The sequence below is a fragment of the Callorhinus ursinus genome, unplaced genomic scaffold, assembly GCF_003265705.2.
Source record: "Callorhinus ursinus isolate GAN/ISIS: 27379988/994484 unplaced genomic scaffold, GSC_fseal_2.0 scaffold1, whole genome shotgun sequence".
In the NCBI taxonomy this organism is placed as follows: domain Eukaryota; kingdom Metazoa; phylum Chordata; class Mammalia; order Carnivora; family Otariidae; genus Callorhinus; species Callorhinus ursinus.
Window position 1 is genome coordinate 77097480 of NW_027397063.1, and position 22910 is coordinate 77120389.

At 40.9% G+C, this 22910-nt stretch overlaps 2 protein-coding genes across 11 annotated transcripts in view; one reads left to right on the forward strand and one right to left on the reverse strand.

Annotated features, from left to right (window-relative positions):
• Positions 1–6024, forward strand: part of PEX5L (peroxisomal biogenesis factor 5 like) — a 224194-nt gene extending 218170 nt beyond the window's left edge. For all 8 annotated transcript variants that reach the window (XM_073896836.1, XM_073896831.1, XM_025878264.2 and 5 more), the window contains one exon: positions 2361–6024. In XM_073896836.1, the coding sequence (XP_073752937.1) occupies positions 2361–2565 (205 nt within the window). In that variant the 3' untranslated portion in view covers positions 2566–6024. The remainder of the gene's footprint in view (positions 1–2360) is intronic.
• Positions 6025–18854: 12830 nt separating this feature from the next.
• Positions 18855–22910, reverse strand: part of USP13 (ubiquitin specific peptidase 13) — a 109908-nt gene continuing 105852 nt past the window's right edge. For all 3 annotated transcript variants that reach the window (XM_073896840.1, XM_025878299.2, XM_073896843.1), the window contains 2 exons: positions 21030–21114; positions 18855–19345 (listed from right to left, as the gene is read on the reverse strand). In XM_073896840.1, the coding sequence (XP_073752941.1) occupies positions 19252–19345; positions 21030–21114 (179 nt within the window). In that variant the 3' untranslated portion in view covers positions 18855–19251. The remainder of the gene's footprint in view (positions 19346–21029; positions 21115–22910) is intronic.

Here is a 22910-nt window from a genome sequence, read left to right on the forward strand (position 1 = left end):
CAAATGAGTAAATAAATCTTTAAAAAATAAAAAGTAAATTTTAAAAAAATGAGGACCTCTTTTTAATGAAAACATAGATCACATCCCCTTTGGTGGTAATTTGTTAGTATTAATATAATGAGGGAAAGATACTATAAAATAAGGAATGCTTTTACGTAAATGCACATTATTAATCAAGACATACACAAACAGCTTATTCATACACATATGTGTGAAACAGTTGAAAACATCTACATGCAAAATCTTCTGAGTTCCCCAAAAGGACTCTGTGTTCCCAAGGTGGAGAACGGATTTAGACTCACTTCATGGGGAAAACCTCACATTGCTTGGCAGGGCTGGCTAGTGAGACTACTCTCTTGCGCTCCATGTCCCTCAGAGACCACTGCCACACACTTGGGAGCGCGGAGCAGCCTGTGCCTGTGGGGATTCCAGGATCTTCCTCCCCTCGGAGTTCTAACAGGCCTAGGATGACGAGAGGAAAGGGAGTCATTATCATTTAAGCGGCCACCCTGTGACAAGGAAGCCAGAAAGGGCCTCCAAAGAAAACTCCACACGTGCATCTCTTTATAAACCCTCTTCTCTCGCTTGATTATTAACCACCCAGAAGAGAGGACCGTTAGAACCCCACTGCCTTCCATCAATCAGCCAGGTCACCATGCACAGTGCCACCATTCCCCGATTGCCCTTTATTTCCCAGTGGGTCTAACCCTACAGATGAACAAATGCTTGGACTATGTGCAGTGGACTCAGAAGTCCAGCTTCACCTGAAATCTTCTCACCAGATGCTTACTAATGACCTCCTCGCAGGAGTACGTGGGATCGAATGTGTGAGAAGCTTTTAAGAAGAGTGAAGCAGATACAAATGAAAGCAGTGTCATTACTCTCAGCAAAGCCCAGTTTGTCAGATACAGAATACGTGCTTCCAGTGCAGGGGTCCTGAGAGGGCAGACCCAGCAGCCCCTGGGGACCCACAAGCAAGCTGGGGCCGGGAGAAGCGGGAAGGCCTGTGGACAGCATCTGACTCAGCAGGTCACAGACTTCGTGTTCTCAGGACCCCCTTACACTTTTAACAATTGTTGAGGACCTCCAGAGGCTTTTATGTGGGTTCTACCGATATTTACCCTCTTAGATGTTAAACTGAGAAAAGTTTAAAAGATTCATTTAAACGTAAGAATTAACCACATGATGACATTATCTATTTTATGAAAAATAATGATTCCCCAAAACAAAAACGTGCTTAGTGAGAAGAGTGGTATTGTTTTATCATTTTTGCCAATCTTTTAAATATCTTGCTTAGTAGAGACAGATTCTCATATGTGCCTCCGCATTCAACCTATTGGGATTTCATACATCGTGTAATCACTGGAAAATTCCATTGTACGCTTGTGAGAAAATGAGAGTAAGGTAAAATAACATCTGGGGATTATTGTAGAAATGATTTTGACCTCACTGACCCCCGGAGTTCCCCAGACTGCACTTGGAGAACTATTGATCTAACTTAATAAGAGCTTTCACATAAATTGATCCAACTGCACCTTACACTACAAGGTTTTAAAATGAATTCTATTCTCCCTATTACACAGTTGGGGAAACTGAGGTTGAAAAGATAAGAAATTCGCCTCAGGCTAAATGATTAGGATTTAAGCCCAGATGCTCTGGTAACAAATCAACTCAGTCCCAGCAACCTCTCATATTTCTATCACCAATGCGAAAAGTTAAACCACTTTGTTTTTTTTCTTATTTTCTCTCAAATTATTTATTTTCTTTATTTTTTTAAGATTTTATTCATTTGTCAGAGAGAAAGAGCACAAGAAAGGGGAGCGGCAGGCAGAGGGAGAAACAGACTCCCCACCGAGCAGAGAGCCCGATGCAGGGCTCCATCCCAGGATCCCGGGATCATGACCTGAGCCGAAGGCAGACATTTAACTGACTGAGCCACCAGGCGTCCCTTAAACTAACACTTTGTTTCTGAGTAGGGCCAGATGCTTCTTCTTCAACCTTTATTATATAAATCACATTTGCAAAAGGATTAAGTCTTTAAATTATCCCTGAAGGTGGAGAAAAGCAGATGCATTAATAAGTTAGCAATGGTTTCACTGTTACTCTTTCTGTCCCACAACACAGTCCTAAAATAAAATTTGCTTTCCTTTTTCTTTCTGATTTCACTATGCTGAACAATGATTTTTTTCACAAAAGAATAATGAAAGACTCAGAAGGTTGTTCACCTGGTGATCTAAAGCACCACAGAGGGTGATTTAGCTTTTACGACTAAGAGAGATTAATCCATTTTCGTTTTATTTTTAAGTTGCTAACTCTGAAATTTGTTGCATTTTTAAATGTCTGTTTTTCTACCCTCTTAGAGAAGCGGTCAGCAATTTTCTCACTGCCCTCAGTTTGCAAAGAAAGAGCAGGAATCAGCAGCAAGTCCCTCATCCTGCGATCTCCGGGAACATCTGGGCCGCCCTCAGAATCGCACTCTCTCTGATGGACCAACCGGAACTCTTCCAGGCGGCTAATCTCGGTGACCTGGATGTCCTCCTACGAGCTTTCAACTTGGATCCTTGAAGGAAAAGAAAACAATTAAAAATAATAAATCCTGTCTGTGTAATTGTACTGAGAAACACAAAACTATTTTATTATGAATTCCGAAAAGAAAAGGACAAACCAGATGTCCAAAAGGCCATGGTGAGGTAACACAGGGAATTCCTACAGACAATGCCCAGGCTCTGTTCAGATTCCAAAAGCACAAAATGTTGTATAGAGAGTCAAGGTTGGGCTCGAAAGAAGAACTGAGAGACGCAAGGACAAACCAAGATGAAATAACTGTGTGTGAATACTCTTCACGAGCTGCACGCATATTCAAAACATGTCCTTTGGGGGTTTTTGTCCCCACTGGCAGCTGATACACATATAAGGACCTTGCTCATGGGACATGTGGAGAAAGAAAGCACTGCCTCTGATCAGGGAATTCTGACTGTTTCTGAACTATCCCCTGCAACTCCCCCTTTTACAACATAGTTTGGGCCAAGGTGCATGCACGTATATTAACTCTTGACTAAAGAGAGGCATTGCTTAAACCTATTCCAATTTTAACTTCTACCGTAGCCCTTCGATTCCAGAGAGGGAGCTTTGCTGGCAAAAGCAGTTTTTGCACTAGAAATTTTTGCTGTTCCCAATCAAAACTTTTCTGGGACTGTATATATGCACTTTAATATCTTATTTATGCCTTGCTGGAGTTTTGTTTCGTTGCTCCAATTTTTAACTTAGGGGTAAAAGACTTGAGAACTCGGCCTTGCTAGATCCCTGGACCAAATAAAAATTCCTGAAAATAGTTTTTCATAGTGTAGAGTTTTGAAGGAGTTTTTCTCAAAGCAGGTATGACATAGGGTGTAAATATGTCAAACACAGATCTTACTCACATGCTTTCTGGGACTGTATGAACTTAAGCAAGAGAAAACGTACCGTCCTGTCATGCATTCTCTGCAGGGAGGAATTTTGATGATAATGTGATTTCTATAGAGTTAACATTAACTTGCTTAAATGTCATATTTTACTTGCTTTCTAACTGCCCTGCACACCAATATATTCCTTTTAAACCATTAACATTTTAAATAGTATTTCATAAGAGTGATACATTTTTTTCCTAAAAATTAAGTGTTTTCTTAGTTCCATAATAATCTGCACTGCTCACCCTTTTGCATTCTAAGTGATAAAAGATCAATATTTTCTCTCACTGAATGTCGGAGGTTTAATATGAAAGATGCATGCCCCTTTGGCTCTCATTTTGAATATTTATCAAGGATCAGGAATTTTCTCTTGGTGGTGGTGTTTTTATTTAATTGATTACATTCTGCTCACTTCACAGTGTGTTGTGCCTGTTGGGGCTTGGTGATTATTTGGAATGATATCATTTTTTAAAGATTTTGAAAAAGTGTTTGCAAAATGCTAACCAAAATATAGTATCACCAGTGTCCAATTCTAACAATTGGTCCTAGTAAGTGGTCCCACTCCTCTTTGTCTTTTCTCCTTCCTTCCTCCAGAAAGCAATCTGATCCCAAATTTTTCTTCACGGTCTTTGGTTAGTAGTAGCTGATTACGCTCATGGTGATAGTTACCAAGCAAACAGCATTTGAGTCAAGACGGTTTAATTGACTGGGGAGTTAGCTTCGCCTGGGGGCGGAAATGTGCAGGTAGAAATCTTCTCCTCTGTTACCTCGGAAGTCCCTCGGGTAGGAAGGCGCCTTGAGGAAACACAAAACCACAGGTCTTTGAAGTTTATTTAGTACGTTATAACAACAGAGAGTTTTTATAAAGCTTACAAGGACAAAGAGTTTATAAAGTTTATAAGGACAAAGAGTTGAGGGTCCAATGGTGTACCAAGCTTTCGTCTTCATTGTCAGCACTCACTTGGCAAAGTGATGCCCCCGGCTGGACAGCAGGAGGCAGAGACACATTAAGGCATCCACCATGGGGCAATAGTGACAACCCAGCCTTTGCCTACTTCCCTCCAGTCTCAGAAGCAAAGTTCAACTGTATTTTCAAGAATATTCTTTAGAATTTTAGAATCCTAGAATTCAGTCTAGGAAGGACTCTGGGGGCCAGCCTCCAGGTTCATGGCAGCTGCCTGCTTAGATATCCCCAGTAGAAGAGCATCCATTCTCTGCATGTTCGTCCTCCCAAGTTCTGTGCATTCACTGGCTGGCAAGCTGATTGGCATCCATCATAGTCCATTAGGAGCCTCCGAACACAGGATTCAAAGGAAACTTTACAGGTTTCTGTTTATGATGCCGTTCTATACTTTCAACAGTAACTGAATTTGCAGTAGTAACAACAGGCTGTTTTTGTAACTTTCTTTTCTTAGGATACTTTGATTTAATTTGATTGTTGATAAGATGGTGGAAAATTTAGCAGACTGAGTTTTATTTTGCTGTCAGAAGACCAAGTGACTTCAGGGGAGAGTAGACAATTTTCCATTCCCATCATAATTTGATAATTTGCAGAACATTCAGTAGGACTTTGTCCGGTATATCTAGTATCCATCGGAACCAAGATTTTCATAGTCAGTTGCCTGTCAGGAAGTGCAGAGCTATTGCCCAACACGTTTTTCAACATCAACAATATTCTCAAATAAAATTAAGTAAAAACAGTTACTAAAAAGCAAGTGAAAGTTTATAGAAATCAGAGCACCACCAAAAATTAGTAAGATTATAGAACAGTCTTTATTGTATACGTTTTTAAAGTATACACACATTCTTTTAAGGCAGAACTGTTTTGGGTATTTCACCCCGGTGGTGTGAAATTGACATTTAAATTACTTCTTTCCATTTCAAAGGGCAAGGTGTCCTGGATTCCTATCTGAGGCACCTGGGAAGGCTTGGAGTTTCTTTTTTCTTGTATTACTAAGTAAGCAAGCCCAAGATGTCTTAGAGGTGCTACTCTTTTACTAGAATGGCCATTCAGTGGCTTAGATGTATCTTCCAAGAACTGATTTCCCTAGCAGATTGGAAGAAAATTCAGAGAAAGCCAGTGCTCGTTGCTGAATTTCAAAATATGTTATAGCTATGTCTAGTGCGCTATTTCCATGTGCTGCTGCTGTACCTTAACAGTGGGGAGGAGCTAGAGGGATAAGGAAGAGAAGAAGGAGTAAAGCATCCCCCTACTGGGTCTGTCACACTGAGTCATCATTCCCTTTGCTTTCTCTGAAGATCATTTCCCACGACTCCTGGAAAGAAAGGCTGATCTTGTCCACCAGGAAACTTTAACCGAAAACTAGGAGCTCTGCTTTCTCAGCCAATCTGCCTTTCAACTAGAATGGCCAATTAGTGATACTTAACCAGGTTGGAATGTCCAGGACACACTCACTTTCAGAGTTTTATGCCACTCTTCTTTACTGTAAAGAGAACTATTGTGTTGAATCTTGGGTCCATGTCTAGATACTCAAACTAGAGAAATCTTTCTGGCATATTCTTGCCATCCAAGCAAGACTTGAACCCAACTATAACTAGTCCCACATATAACAGGAGCTCCTAAACTCTGTCCCATAACCTTTATCCATGAGTTCTTTGGGAATAGAGAGAAAACAAGATGGTCATTTTGTGTCCCTTCCTCATTTGCCCCTGAATCATTCCACAAGACTGGGCTGCACTTTAAGTTAGTTGTTGCTGTTGTTTTATGCCTTGAAATGACTCTAAAAGCACTCTAGAAACAGGGTATTCTGAAGGCTTAATTCGTGTGCCATCTTTTTGAGGCCTCATATTTTAGAAATTATTAAACATGCACACACATGATTTCAACTTTGTAAAATAATTTCAAATTCATTCCCTTTCCGGGTTTTATTGCACAGTTTCCCTGTCATCTCAGTGTTTATAGAACTGGTTGAAATTAAATTGTTTTGAACTAAGAAGTAGATATATATATTTTTTTAAAGAGTGTTCATAGATGAACTCTGGCATAAGGTTTGTAAAAAGGCAATTTTTAAAAAATAAAACATATAACCTCAGGTGCAAAATACGCATGCATTAGTACTTGCAAATCTGCCTATTCAAATATTAACCAAAGCATGCAAGATAAACTTTACTGAATGTAAATTTACCCAGTGCATGATTAAGTCTCATAGGTTAGCTTACTTTTCCTTGCTTCTGAACAAGGAAGCGTTTTCATGAACTTTGTGTTAAAGTCATACTATTTGCTTTTAATATCTTATCCTCGAGATTGTTTGAATGCTATCACACTGAACTTTACAGATATTCACACGTCTGGCGTATGCAGTGTTGCAGCCAGTGCCAAATGAACCGACTGAGAAATCCAGGTACTTAGACATCTAAACAAGTTTTAAAAAAACAGTTGAGGTACAACAGATCCAAAACTCCAACAAAGTCCTTGTGTCTGAATGCTACTAAACAAAATTGTGTTGATTGCCTCTATTCAGTTTTGGGTTCTAAATTCTGAATAGTGCATTTCAAATATTTTCTAAAGTTCAGGAATAAGTTAGAAATACTGACATTCTAAAAAAGGTGGGGAGGTTGGGGTCATGTCAGGCACATGAAAACCATTCATAAGTCAAAGTGGACATGGGGACTTAATTTCCACAAATGTTACGTAGTGAGTGTGTGGGGTGTCACACCATTGTCCTCAACATGGCCCTATTTGTATGATGTCAGTGAGCTATGTCTAAAAACACTGAAATTCAGGGATGATGAGGTGATTTCATGGTCACTCAGAACCACCTTGGAAGTCCTCTCACTGCTTTTTTCAGTAACCCTTGCTTTATGAAAAAAATATGGGCAAGAAGACCAGAAATGGAGGGAGCAAAACTCAGTAAGACAAAGTTGGGGGGGGTCTTCTGTTAGTAACAGCTTTGTCACCATCCCATGTACCCCCAAACACAGACCTATAAGCTCAAAGACAGAAATCCTCAAACATGCAGCAAAGACTCTTGTGAGGAGGCATTAAAAAATTAAGAGGAAAAAGCCCAGAAAATTAAAGTGTGAGGTTTAACAAACTCTCATGTGGTAAAATAGCCTTGAATAAGGTTTCCACTACCAGCAACCTCTGCAGAAATCCCAAAATAATGCACTCTGGAGACAAGTGCCCCGATCCCAGAACTGTTTTCTCAGGACCTGCTCTACCAGAGAAAACCAACTTGCAATGAGCGGAGTGTGGTAACAAAATTCAGCCAGACTCATTGGGACACTTTCAGAAACCTGCACTCAAAACAATATTAAGATGAAAAAAGGAACAGCAGGCCGTTCATTGCTCAACAATAAAATGTGTGTCTTTTTTTTTCTTCAAATTTCTTGGAGAGGGGAAATGGTATGACCAAAAAAATAATAAAATGGCAAGAGATATACATACACACTCAACTAGGTAGTTTGACATTTTCACTGAGAGATATAAAAAATTTGCCTAGATACCATAAAAGAATTGTGCAATGTGAGAAATGTTCATGATTGACTATGTTGCCAGGAGCTAAAGGAAAAAAAGCAAACCTAAATTTTTACCGATGTCCTTTCAATTTCCCCCATATCACCTCACTCAAACCCTCTTCAACTTTCATTGCCCAGGTTTGTTTACATTGGTTGGAAAAAAAAAACCTGATTAATTTAATAAATTTTTTACAAACTATAACAAGCATTTATTAACTATTTAGAAAAGACGTTTCTATATATTTTGTATATCTATGAATATTGCATATCTAGTCTAACCTAAAGATATTGAGACAAATTCTTCTGTGACGCTTCTTTATGCTCAATAATGTTTAAAATTTGGGATTTCATTTTTAGGCTGAAATAGACAACAAACACAAAATTTAACTTTAAATGTTTACATTGAGTTTTTAAATTAAAACCAACCCAAATTAAGTGACCTATACTAAATTAATGGCGATGGGGTGGGGTTGTAAAAGTTACGGGCATACTACGTGATAATGTATCTGTGTATTTAGTGAAATATTATGTATCATAGCACAACTCTGTTGGATATTAAGGCTTCATCTTAGTATTTCCCTGCATTGCTCTTTGAAATAAAACTACTACCATAAAAACAACCTCTTATCATATTGATGTGTTTAACTTACTCCTTTGGCTTATAATTTGCAAAGTACCAAGATTAAGGTAGTATTTTTGTACTATTATTGGAAGCATGCCTTCCCTTTTTCACATTACTAAACTGTATTTATATTTGTGCAATTTTAAACTATGTTTTCAAATAAACTTTGTCCGTGGCTTCAAGGTCTTTTGAGAAATCTTTTGAAATGGGATTTGGGGATCAGAACTGCTTCAAATCAAATATAATCCAATTTGTACTACTGGTTAAAAAAAAAAGGTATTTTATTGAATATCACCACATATGATTTTGCATGAGTTATCTGGAAATTAAGAATGCATTTTTAGATATAAAACCAAACTTTAAAATCTTCCTCCTTTGTTAATTTTTTAAGAGTAAAATATTATTTAATCTGAAATTGGATTTTGTGATTTTTTTTTTTTTAGAATAAAAGTATTAAAATATATTTGTTTTAGGGTCTGGGTTTTTTTTTTTCTTTTTTTTTTTTTTTTCATCAGTCAATAAATATTTGAGATTCTACTATGTACAGGTACTGTTCTGATGCAGGTCAGTGGTAAGTAAATCAAATCAGACTTGCCCTTGAAAGCTTAGATTTCTGTGAGCGATCAACAAATACTTTAACAAATAAGAATGTCATGTGCCAAAAAGTGCTAGAAGAACAAGGCAAATAAGGTTTTATGAGAGAGACTGGTGGCTCCTTTATCTATAGATGGTCAGGAAAGTTTTGTCCTAGGTGACATTTGGGCTGAGCTTTGAGCAAGAAACCAACCAAGTGGAGTTAGGAACAAGCGTTCTTGGCAGAGCCAATAGCTAGCACAAGACGCCAAGGCAGGAAGGAGCTTGGTGTGTGTTCAAGGAGAAAGGAGTCCAGGGTGGCAGGGCCTGTGAGCTGGGGAGACTTTAAAGAGATGCCCTGGCAAAGCAGGAGATTGTCAGTGGCCTTCCCAGAGCACATAAAGTGTAGATTTGCCCCCAAGCAGAGGAGGGATGCCATTAAGACAGAAGTTTCTGTTTCCAAAGTGTTTACTAACGAAGGCTTTGAGTGGTGGGACTGATGATACAGGGAACAGGCTTGGGTGGAGAGCTACACAGGGAGACCGAGCATCCCCTTCTCCCTCTTCACTGCCCCCTCTTGGTGGAAGTCAGCCCTGAACTTTGGTGGAAGTTCATTCTCTCCTCTCTAAAAATCAAGCTGTACATCTTTCCTTCCCACTTCACTGTTATTCTACCCAGTGGTGAATTGTGTCTCCTCTCCCTACCCCTTGCATAACTCAAACCTTTTTTCCGTATCTTACCCCTTTTTAAATGAGAATCATATTAATTTCCTCAAACAGCTGCTTAACTCTACGTGTATACATAAAAGCAGCCTGAAGTTTGAGGTGTTCTTTACATTTCTTTATAAGGCTCCTTCCAGTAATGACTTACCTGTCCACTACTTTAGGGCTCCCAAGGACTTGTGCATTTTTTTCCTTACTTGTACTTCATAATAAATAATGCTGCCCGGTAATCATCTTAATGAATCAGCACTTTGGGAACTGACGGTTAATTTTAGTGTTTTGCTCTATGATAAACTAAACCATTTGATCCTCAGCAGGCCCTCTGCTTGGGCTTCGAAGGGCGGAGACCAGGCAGTACAGCCTTTCAGCCCAAGTTCCTTGAGAGGGAAAAAGAAAGGAAGCTAACATTTACTGAAACCTACCGTGTGGCAGATCCCTAGGCCATTGTTTCTACTATGCCATTTTAACCCCAAGGCACACTCAGGTCCTCTGCTTTTCCCCTACCAATAATGTATCTGGTCCATAATTAATATGACAGCAAATGATGAACATAACAGCAAAAACTGTGCCAGGTGAAAACAATCAATGTCTTACAGACTAAAAACTGACTAAAGATCACATCTACTACTAAAAAACTACAAATACTAGCCCGGGAAAAAGTAGGCTTAAGAGAAAATACCAAAGACGATGGCTAAGAGTGCTCATAGTAATATTTGCTAAATTGATTTTAAAAAATGACAAAAGAAGAAAATCTCAACAAAATTTAAGTTTGCAAAATTTGACCTGGGAAAGGGGGACCTGGTGGAAACATGGCTGCAAAAGGGAATCTGCAATAGCAAAAGTTATAATAGGGAAAATCTGATGAGGACCAAAAGCTGATGACTCAAGACTTTCTCATAAAATTTACAGAACTGGGGGCGCCTGGGTGGCTCAGTTGGTTAAGCGACTGCCTTCGGCTCAGGTCATGATCCTGGAGTCCCGGGATCGAGTCCCGCATCGGGCTCCCTGCTCGGCAGGGAGTCTGCTTCTCCCTCTGACTCTCTTCTCTCTCGTAATCTCTATCTCTCATTCTCTCTCTCTCAAATAAATAAATAAAATCTTTAAAAAAAAATTTACAGAACTGATCCCAATTAAATTAATTTCATTAAAATAGAAAGGAAAATGTAAAAGCCTAGAGAGAGTTCAACTAGATCACTATTTCACACGTTCTCCTCTCTCCTCCAACCTCCCATCTCCCCCATCCATGATCCCTCCAAGCTGAAGATCTCACTTCTTACTTCCCTGAGCAAATTAAAGCAGGTAGGACAGAACCCTCAGACTCTCAGCACTCTATCTGCTCACAGCCACAGCTGGGCTCCTGTCTCTGCCTTCCTCCATCCCCAGACAGGCTCCCCAGCCACTGCCTAAGGTCAGCTCCCACTGGGCACCAGAATCCATCACCTCTTCCTGCTCAAGAACAAACAGACAGCGATTCTTACCTTTCCATCCTACATCCTTAGTCTCGCGCCTCCTATTTGACCATGTTATTTCTCATATTTAAAAACAAAACCCTTTCTTGATCCCACCCACAGCACTTCTTTGCTTCTCTTGGTAGCAAAATTCCCCAGAGAGTTGTTGGCTAATCATCTTCTGCAATTCCTGTCCTCCCAAACTGTCCCCATGGAGATCACCCATGGCCTCCAAGTTGACCAATCTTGCGGTCAACTCATCTGACTTAACCTATCACAGTTACTGGACAGTTGATAAATTTTGCCTCTTTAAGACACTTTCTTCACTTGGCTTCCACTTCCAGGCACTGTTCTCTTGGTTTTTGCCCACCTTGGTGTTCACTCCTCTCAGTCTCCTTTGCTGGTTCATCTTCTCCTTGACTTCTTATATTGAGAGACTCAATCCCTGGACCAATTCTATTTCTTGTCTCTCTCCATTGGCGCTTAGACCCAGTCCCTGGTTTTAAATGCCATCTAGCTACTAACAACTCCCAATTTTATACCTTCAGTCCAGACTTCCCTCTCAAAATCCAGACTTGTATATCCAGCTTCCCACTCAACATCAACCATGGAGGTCTAATAGGCATTTTAAACTCCACACGTCCCCAATTGGACTTGTGATCATCTTTTCCCATCACCTTCCTTATCTTTGTTGATTGCAACTACATTCTTCAGTTGCTCAGAGCAAAAACTTTGAGGTCTTGCTTTGCTATTCTCACGCCCTCACATGCCACATCCTGCCCATCAGGAAATCCTACTGGCTTTACTTCCGCCTGTATCCAGAATCTGACCCTCCTTGCTGTCTCCGCTGCTACTACCCCATCCATGTGAGCCATCATGCTCTCCAACCTTGCTTACCACAGTAGCCCCTACTTTTATCCTTGCCATCCTATCATCTAATCTAGACAAAAACCATCTTCCTGGGACTTTGGTCAGATCAGATCATTGCTGTGCTCAAGACCCCAGACTTCTGAGGGGACTCGAGATTCAAGTCCTTCCAATAGCCTCCTGGCTCAGGCAATCTGGCCTCTCTCCAAACTCCTTTCTCACTACTCTGCCCCTCATTCCCTTCTTTCAAACCACACTGGTCCCCTCACTGCTTCTCTGACATAATGGATATGCTCCCCCACCCTGGATTCTCTGCTCCAGTGAGTCCCTATGCCAAGCATATCTTTCCCCCAAATATCCATTTAGAGGACTCCCCCACCTCCTTCAAGTCTTGGTTCAAATCTCACCTCCAAATGATGCCTTCAAAGAGTACCCTATTTAGTACCACAGTCTGCACCTCCCACCCCCCTTCTGCTGCTCCTTTTTTCCATAGCACATAATACCTTTTAACATATTATATAAGCTACTTATTTCTTGTTTAGTGTCTGGCTTTCCCTGCTAGACAATAAACTCCACAAGGGCAAAGAGTCATGTCTACTTTGTTTACTGATACATTCTAAGAAAAACAATGCCCAGCACATAGATGTTTAGTATTTACTGAATGATGAGCCATGCTATATAGATTAACAAAATAAATTGGCTTAATGAAATTATCTCTAGAAAAATGCTTTGGAAAAAAAAGTCATCGATGTTGGTATAATTCTGATTCTTTAAAAAAAATTTTTTCTGGACTGAAACAAAGGGTCAAAACCTCCATAGGGTCAAAGTGCTATGGGGTTAAAATAGTGACGTAAACTAGCACAGTAAAAATATCCTGTGCCACCAGACTGTTAGATGTTTTACATAACTCCTCTCATGTTTTATCATGCCCACTGCACAGATGCCAAGACTGTGTTTCAGGATATTAAGTGCTTAACAAAGTCACATAGCTAGTCTGGGCTTGAAACAGGATCTGAAGGCAAGTCTCTATGCCTCCACTCTTGCCATTTTATCACTCTACCCCCTACCTCACCGAAAGACTTTTCCTAGTAAATTTTTAAATACTTGGTTGCGTGAGGATGAGAATAACTCACTGTTTCCTATTAAATTTCTCCACTACAAATGGTTTGTCACTGACCACATTAGAGAAGCAGGACCTTAGGTTCAAACAGTGCATACACACACTGGTAAACACTTCCGTTAGGCACAATGGGGCATAGCCAGGGAGTGTGAGCAGCAGCTGACTCGCAAACATCATCCTAAAAACTTTCTAATTCTTGAGTCACAGGAAATCCCCCATCCCCGTCATTTCCTTCTCTTCTCACCAAAACATTATGGCACAATGCTGCTGCTGGTCATTTCACTTGGATTTTTAAAAATATATAGGTTGATTCTTTAAAAAATTTTAAGTATTGAATGGACATGTTTTAAGTAGTAAGAAGCATACCCTATATGGTGGGCAAAATAATGCCTCCTCCAGGATGTCCACACCCTAATCCCCAATACCTATGACTATGTAACCTTACATGGCAAAAGAGAACATTGCAGATGTGATTAATTTAAGGATCCTGAAATGGGAAGATTATTCTGGACTACCTGGGTGGGACCAATGTAATCAAAAGGATCCTTATAAGAGGGAGCAGGAGAGCCAGAGGCCTAGGACAGTGGAAGCAGACACTAAGTAATGCCCATGTTGTTCGGAGACCACAAGCCAAAGAATGAGAATAGCCCCAGAAACTGGAAAAGGCAAGGAATGGATTCTCACATGGAGCTTCCTTGCCAACACCAAGGTTTTAACTCTGTAAGACCCATTTTCAGACTTCTCACCTAATAAATGTGCTCTTTTGAGCCACTAAGTTTATGGTCATTTGTTACAGCAGCAATAGGAAACTCATACACCCTACAAACACGGTGCCACAGAAATGCTGAAATCCCTTGGTGCAACCAGCATTGAGTGTTCTTGCACCTGCGTTAGGGAAGCTATCAGCAAACTGAGAGTCACGGCACCACAGAAGGGTCCCAATCGACTCCAATGTTCGACTTGACATCCAGGAGAGAAAGTCTAAAAGACATCAGACTCTTCCCTGCCGCAGTCCCTCCGTCCCCCACAGAAGTAACGTCTTGCACCACTGCTGACATTCCACTACCGATGGGAATGAGCCGGCCCTGGTGCCCACACAAAGAAACCCTAAAAACAAAATAAAATTAGTCGCTATCTCAAGTTACCTGTTCCACTGATGGATGAGAACCTGCAAAGGACAGAATCCGTTTACTTGGCATCTTGCAAAAGAAAAAAGAGCCGTAAAGGGACCTCAGATTGTGAGAATAGCTTTTAATTTTAAAACAACTGAAGCAATACATCATCCATCTCTCTTTCCATCACAGGCAATGCTCTCCCAAAACAGTTGAGATATTTTAACAACAACTATGACTAGTGCAAAATAAAATAAATACAAACTCTTTCAGGAGCCAACATCAAAACCTGCCGGGCAGGTGGGCGCAGGCGACAAGGCTCAGCCTCTGCCAAGGCTGATAGGAGCAGCAAGATCTATACCGTATGTCCACACACCCGGCTCAGAACAGACCAAACAATACCTGGGGAGGGGAGACCACAGGAGAATGTTGCCTAAAGTGAAGCAAATATGCCCAGCACCCGCATGTTGCCAGCAACCTCGGCACATGGAAGATGCCGGAAAAATAAGTGCAACGTTAGCAGTTTCTAAGCAAAGCTGAAGGGACAGAGTTTTGGGGCTCGTTTGCTTTTGTTTTTTAATTGGAGTCTTATACATATTGGTTTTACACAGAAAAATCTTCTGTCTTCTGGGAGGCATTCTGTGCCTCACAGTGCTCCCGACTCCAGCGAAAATATGTGTGCTGCTTCTGTGTATCTGGATGCTTGGGAGAAGGACCTTCCACACGTGCCACCTCACTGCCTACCCCACGCCATCTAGTGTCTAAAGCAGCGCTGTCCAATACAGCAAGGCAAGCCACGTGGGTTACATTTTCGGGTAACCATATTAAAAAGGAATAAGTGAAATTCTGATAATGCCTTATTTAACTGAAATATTATCATTTCAGCATTAATCAATATAAAATATGGATGAAATATTTCACATTCCCTTTTTTTGGTACCAAGCCTTCAAAATCTGGTGTGTATTTTACATGACCATCACAATCTCGATTTGGACAAGCCCAATTTCAAGAGGTCATGAGCAACCTGTGGCTACTGACAACTGCACTAAATAGCACAAACCAAAGAATTTTTTTTAAAAACACTCTTTCAAGACGATTTACAGAGTAGGGAATCTTCACGACACTGGGTAGGTGATCTTATATGCCAGATTAAGAGTACATACAGAATCTTACTCTGTAACCTAGGATTTCTGACCTCGGTAAAGGGTGGAACCACATTTCATCTGATCCCATTCCCTCGTCCTGCTCGTCACCTGCCACCTCCCCAAGGCTACCTAGATGATGGGATTTAGCAACAGTGACGCCTACAAGAGGAAAAGACATCCTTTCTATGATAGATAACTTTCTCCACAGTCATTTGGGGATCCTAGCAATAACTGAATTAGAGTAAGAAAATATTCTATAAATGTTACAGATTTAGCTGAAAGTGGGTCTGAGGTTGTTCATCGCGGGAGGTGTTTTACATAGATTTCTCACTTCTGAAGGGGATGGAAACAAGGTATCTCATGGACTGAGAAATGAAGAGTTTCAAGAATGGGGAGAAAGTAATATAATTACCCACAAATGTGCGCAGAGAGGTTGAGGTGGGGACACTTTTAAAAAATGATGCAGCTTATAAGCTGGGGTGCATGAACTGCAACAAACCAACACATTACAACTAATCTCCCTGGGATCCCTCATACCCTACATGTCTGGCCCAGTGGTAACCACAGGAAAATAAAGATAGAATCGAATGTTAGGGCAGGAAGGGACTTCTGAGCTTATCCAGCCTAACGCACTAATTGTAAAGAAAAAGGCCCAGAGAGGTAAAGGGGCCCGGGGCACTGGGGTGAAGTCGGACCCCAAACCCAGTGCAAGTGAGGCTCCGGCCAGTTCAGGTCGTGGGGATAAAGGGGTCACAGGCTCAAGCGACCTGTGATAGGCTTCCCATAGCCCAAAGTGAGCGCGGAACAAGGGCAGGCACATTCTCTTATAGTTGAAAGAAAACAGCCCAGTCAATTCAAAACACGAAGCAATGTGGATGTAAAGTGGCATTAAAACATGATTCTTCCGATAGTCCTTTCGGCATGCTTTTTTCCCTTAAAAAAAAAAAAAAATCCCAATCTGAACCAAACAGGACTTCTGATTAGTTATATGGGCACTTAGATCAACTGACAAAATAAAAACTTTGATACATTTTCCAAAGACACATTCATTGGGATTTTACACAAATGGATATCAAAAGATATTTACAGGAAAAAAATGCACTCTTTCCCATGTACACCCACACACAGTGAGAATTTCACAATTATACCACCACACCTCACACAGAGGACTCCTCACAGGCTGATAATCAGTTGACAAAATCCACACATTTTTCCAGTTTTCAGTCACAAGTAATCTCGTCAACATATGTGTGTAAAATGAAGCAGTATGTTCCAGACTTTTATTCCAGGGAAACCTGCCTTGTATATATTAAGGTATACATATAAATACACTTTTAAGCAAGAAAGAAACCCATTATTTGCTCCAGTTTTTCCCCAACTCTAATCTGAAATAAAGAATAGCACATATACAAAACTTTGCCTTGTAGAAATAGCCCTTTGTTTTGTGAGGCAGGAAATAAAGGCAGCCACAGTATACTTTCTTACAATATATTAGGCATCGGAAGGGCTAAGTTTATTTTTCTACTTAACAAAATTAAATAATGTATAGCCTATACTCTCATACTGATTTTACACCATTTTGCAAAGTTTTATTACAAAATTTTTATTTTGTTCAAAATACACATGCTATCTTTGTCCACATTTCACTTCAAATCCCCAATATCCACCCCCCCACCCCCGAAGAAGGCCTTCGCTTTGTAATAGCATTGAAAAGAAGTCATTTTTGATGTGTGTTTGGCGTCATTATTCCATGACACTTAGCCCTCAGGAGACTGGATTTTGTAAGGCTGCTTAGCGTGGAGATTTCTACAGGAGTCCGAGACTCATGTGACAGAGTGGAGCTGCTTTAGGATATGTGAATCAACATTAAAAGAGGACACCGGTGGGTACAACCGAGCAGAGACAGAATTACTGCATCGTGAGCTCCCTCCTTAGGCCAACTGCATTTGTTCCCAAATTGAAGAAAGCATCAGACGAGAGAAGGAGGGAACATACTTTCCTAGGACCCACGTGGCACCCCACCTGATACTCTTTCACGAGTCATTGTATCAAATCTCACCATATCCTCAAAGCACAGTTGGCAAGAGAGAGCAGGTGTCATTGTGCAGATAAGGAAAGTGAGGCACAGGGAGGATGAGGGACTGGCCCAGCCAGGGGCAGCACCCAAGTCTCCGGGCTCTGGGCCTGGGGCACGGCGTCCCTCACACACACAGTGGAGCTGGACTCCCAGGAGAGGAGCCCTGATCATAACCGGAATCCTGACTCTTCACAACTCACCATGTCATAATCCACCGTCCATGTGGCATTTTACCCAGCTAGTTCTACTTAATTTTCCTACAGTTTCTAGAAAGATCTTTTCTACCAATCAAATGCCTGGTAAGCAGATTGCAATAGATCCTTCTTCATTTGACTGGACAATCTGAAATAGAAACTCCAGAGACCTTGGAATTCGGTACAGAGCTGCAGGAAGACGATAAACTAGGCTCGTGGCACTTTTTCATCACATCTGAAACTCTGATCTAATCCTAGGTTGCAACAAAAATACTGAGATACCAAAATGGAAATGATGGTCTTTCATAAGGTCATAAAAAGTTACTTTGCACCTGAGGCCCTTAAGGTGCCCGAGATCACACTGCCAGTCGCAGCAAATAAGCAGCGAAGGGAAGTCAGGAGGTGACTAGCCAAGAGAGGGCAGAGAGGAGACTCTAGCCCCAGGAAAATGTAGAAACAGAGGCAGGCAAAGAGCGTGGGGACAAGAAAATTACAGACAAATTTGGGGCACTTTGTGTGATTCCAAGGAGTTGTTATGTGTTATGGTAAGATTAGCTATTTTAACTAAAAATACATGCTATGCCTTAGTGGGAAGGGCTGCTGAGAAACAGAATTCATCTACCTTTGGCAAAGAACAATATTGTGCTGCCGTGGGCATCAGCTTTATTCCACCAAATGTCCCAAACCCCAGTGAATTCTTGACAGCACTTAAAGGGACAACTCAGCCCTTTTTATGCCTGAAAATCTAAGTGGGGAGCCAATTTTTAAAACTGTTCCTGAGTTATAGTTTCTTTAAAATAGTTACTCGCTTTTCCCAGCTATGCTTAATACCAACTGCTTTAACCTTTAAAAACCAGCCCGGCACAGATCTCCTGGTTGACGATAACAGTCTCACCCTCACGCATTCACACAATCACATCATGAATTTCGATACGATTAAATTAAAAATACCTTTCATTGCAGATGCTCTAATCTTCTATACATGGCTAGGTCAGAAATTGTGTGTAATGAAAAAATTGTGTCACAAATAAAGCCCATCCCATTACTGATTTTCGATATGAAACAAAAACAGGCTTTTCGTTTATTGGGGGGAAGGGGTGAGGCCACACCATACCAAAACATAATAGAGGGCTGGTGGCACATTCCCATTTTTTGGTGTGACAGTGGCAGATCCCCCATCAGCAATATAAATACTTTTTTTATATCATCCTCTCCTTGAACATTTATAAAAAGAAAAACTATCTACAGTAGTGTATCATCACTAATAGAAATTTCTTCCCAGTTCTATTTCAGAAGGCGTCAAATGATGTTCTTTAAATAAACTATAAATACCCCATGTATTCCTTCATGTCTGGCTGTCCCAACTTCTGCTTTTTTTTTTTTTTTTTTTTTTTGGCAAATTAAAAAGGCGTGTGGCTTCCTCTCGCCGACTGGCGTGTCTGAGGCTCAGCGTGGCACCCTGTGGTAAAAGTACATGTAGCCCAGGTCCTTGGGGGGCCTTTCTGAGGCACACACTCTGTGGTCATTGTAGATCACCCACCTGAAAACAAAAGACAGAAGAACTCGATGGATTTCAGTCAGTCCCAGGAAGCTTGGCAGAAAACAAGTTCCTGTACCATACTTCACCAAGATGTTTTAAGATAACCAAACTCAAGCCGGCTGTATAAAAAGAGAGAGTGCTAGTGGGAAATCGCAACAGTTTTTTTATTCTTGAGCTCAATCAAAAGGTAGTTACGAAAGGAGTCACCAAACATTTTAAACCCTTTGGTCTCAAAACCCCTTTTGTAGAAGCCCACAGATGGTCTCAGAAATTAAGTCAAAGAATCATGTACGACAGTGTTTATTTCAGCCTGAGGTATAAAACTAGGTCAAAATAAGAAGTAAAGAGCCATGCAAGTGAACTATCACACAACTGTTAAAATGTCGTCAAAGAATATTTGGTAAAGTGAGAAAATAGTCACAATACAGTATGATGTGGGAAAAGGGTTAAAAAATTGTATGTGCTGTGTGCATACTTTAAGCTTTTAGAAAAGTTATAAAGGCATACATACATTTATATGTAGCATGTACATGTATACAGGTATATCGTCTCCCAGTGCAAATAATAAAAGAGAAATGTGTTGAAACATAAACAATGATTATCTTTGGCTTCCAAATGACATATTCTTTGTTATGTTTCTGCATTTTACAAATTCCTTACCATAAATTTTATTGCTTTTTGAATTATAATTAAGCTACTTTTCTTAAGGAACGTATTTTGAAAAGAGCATCATGCTTGATAATAAAAAGAATTTCCTATCAATCAAGCGCCTATGTTCAACTATTACATTAATCAAGTTCAGAAGACAACACTAAAAGACACACCAAAAGGGAGCACAACCAAGTCCCTGGTGGGAACTGGTGTCTCCCACAGTGTGTGGCATGGTGTGACAGGTCAACATCCCACCAGCACAGGGCAAGGTTCTAGGTTTCTCCAGCATCCACGGGGCTGAGCACGGCCTCAAGTAGGAGGCTGAGCCTCAGGCTGCTCAGGGAAGGGAGCTCACAGAAGAGAAACCAGGGGGCTCTGCAGGGATCCAGTCCCAAGGAGAAGGTCCTGAGAGAGCAGCAGCCTTACATCCCATCAGTGTCTCACTCCCAGCTCACCACACACATAGCGATTCTACTTACGAAGCCAAGAAACCTACTGCAAGGCCACAATAGGGCAAAACAGTGAATGTTTAAGGAAGCCAGATAAAACACGGGATACCCAGTCAAATTTATATATCAGGAAAGGGAGAAATAATTTTGAGTATAAATACATTGCATGTAATATTTAAGATATGTTTATACTAAAAAGTTATTCATTGTTTACCTGAAATTCAAATTTAATAGGGCACCTGGTTTTCCCGTTTTGTGGGCTAAAACTGGCAACCCTATGGAGGTCCCAAACATACACACCTTCTACTGCAGGATGCATCTCTATTTTGGAAGTCACCTGGGTACGATGGTTGAGAGTGGCTTTGAATACCAGCTCTGACATGACTACTTCCGGGCTAAGTTCCCACTACTCGGCTTCTCTGAGCCTCAGGGTCTTGATGTGTAAAATGGCTTTGAGAGTATATTCCTACAAAACCATCGTGAGAACCAAATGGGGTAATATGTGCAACACCTACCGGAGAGCCTGGCACACAGTAGGTGCTCAATAAAACATAAACATCATTGATCTTCTAAAAAAGACTCACCTTCCTTCCTTTTTAATGTGGCAAACATAATGGCCACTCATTGTAGATGTTCCCATGTGACTGATGAACGCAAATAATTCATACACTATGAAAGAGGAAACAACTCTGTTACGAGGCAGCATTTCTAGAAACCAACAGCACTTCTGATCAGAATTTAAAGGCAACAATGGTGCAACCCAGAAACTGTTTACATTGAAAGACAAAGTCTATTTACCTTGCTATGCTGAGAACACAGCCCCCCACACACCCACCCACTTCAACCTGCAAATTCATAATAATGCAGGACGTAAACTATCCAAGTACAGCTGACATTTAATTCCTATCTGGAAGGGGACTAAAAACCCCACAGTCGAGTCTGGTGGCAAGGGGTCTAAAGGGGCAGTCCTGGCTCTATCACTTTCAAGCAGCATGAGGATGGAGGAGCTGTTTCCTCTCTCTGAGCCCATTTCTTCACAGAGATGAAAAATCCACCCACTTCACAAGGTTGTATAAAGCTTAAATGAGCAATTCAGACTAAAATACCATACAAATGTCAGGATTATGAGGAAGACGGCAGTCATTTATAGAAATGGATAATGCTTCCGAATAGGCTTCTTGTGGTTTCTGACTTGCTCACCATAAACTATATGGGACCAAAATTCAGACTTCATTCTTTCTGAACAAGGAAATATATAGCCTTCGAGTACAAGACCAATGTTTATTCTCTAAGAAGAATAAACCATCTAGCAGAGTATTCTGTACATACCCATTCCGAATGAATTTCAGCTCATGCTCGCCTGGCCCGGGCTAGACCTACACAACACAGAGTGGATTCCATGGACCAACAGAGTGGGTACCAACCCACTCGGCAAACTGTTACAGGCTATGACGAGACAGGTATAGAAATTGAGCAAGGGCTTACAAACTTTCATAATAATATGTCTGTGGAATCTAACAAGGAAAAACATGGGCTTGCATATTCATTTTTCCCATGCTCGATTTTCATTCCATTTTCCAAAGTATTGTTTCTGGACAGACCCTTTCCCTCAACCCTCCCACTCTCATTCCTTCTCTCTCTTGCTGTTCACCCAGGCTCATCCATTTACTCAGCTGCGAGTCCCCACCGGACTCCCCCTTCACCACATCACACACTGCTGATCACCTCCCCCTTCCTCAAATATTTGCCCTGAGCACACAACCGTCTCTTGGTTGTCTAGCTGCCTCATTGGCTCCTCCTCATCTCCCTGACCTTTAAACACTGGTGACCTGGAGCTCAGACCGCAGACCTTTCTCTTCTCCATCCTGACTTTTTCTCTCTCTTCAGGTGATCTCATCTAGTTTCATGGCGTTAAATTGAATTATTTTCTTAATTTCCTGAATGTTCATTGCTAATGCACAGAAATACAACTGAATTTTGTATATTGATCTTGTTTCTTACAATCTAGCTAAACTCATTTATTAGTTCTAATAGTTTCTAGTAGATTCCTTAGGATTTTCTATATACAAAATTGTATCATCTGCAAAAAGAGTTAAGTTATACCTCTTCTTTGCTAACCTGGATGCCTTTTATTTCATTTTCTTAAAAGACTGAATGCTTATCTCCAAAGATCAGTTGCAATTAGGCAATTGCCTAATTGCCTTGGCTAGAATGTCCTGTTACAATGCTAAATAGAAATGGCAAGAGTGGGGGCGCCTGGGTGGCTCAGTTAAGCATTTGACTCTTGATCTCAGCTCAGGTCATGATCTCAGGGTCATGTGATAGAGCCCGTCAGGCTCCACGCTCAGCAGGGAGTCTCCGTGAGATTCTCTCTCTCCCTCTCCCTCTGCCCCTTGCCCCCCTCTCTCTCAAAAAAAAAAGAAGAAGAAGAAGAAGAAGAAGAAGAAGAAGAAGAAGAAGAAGAA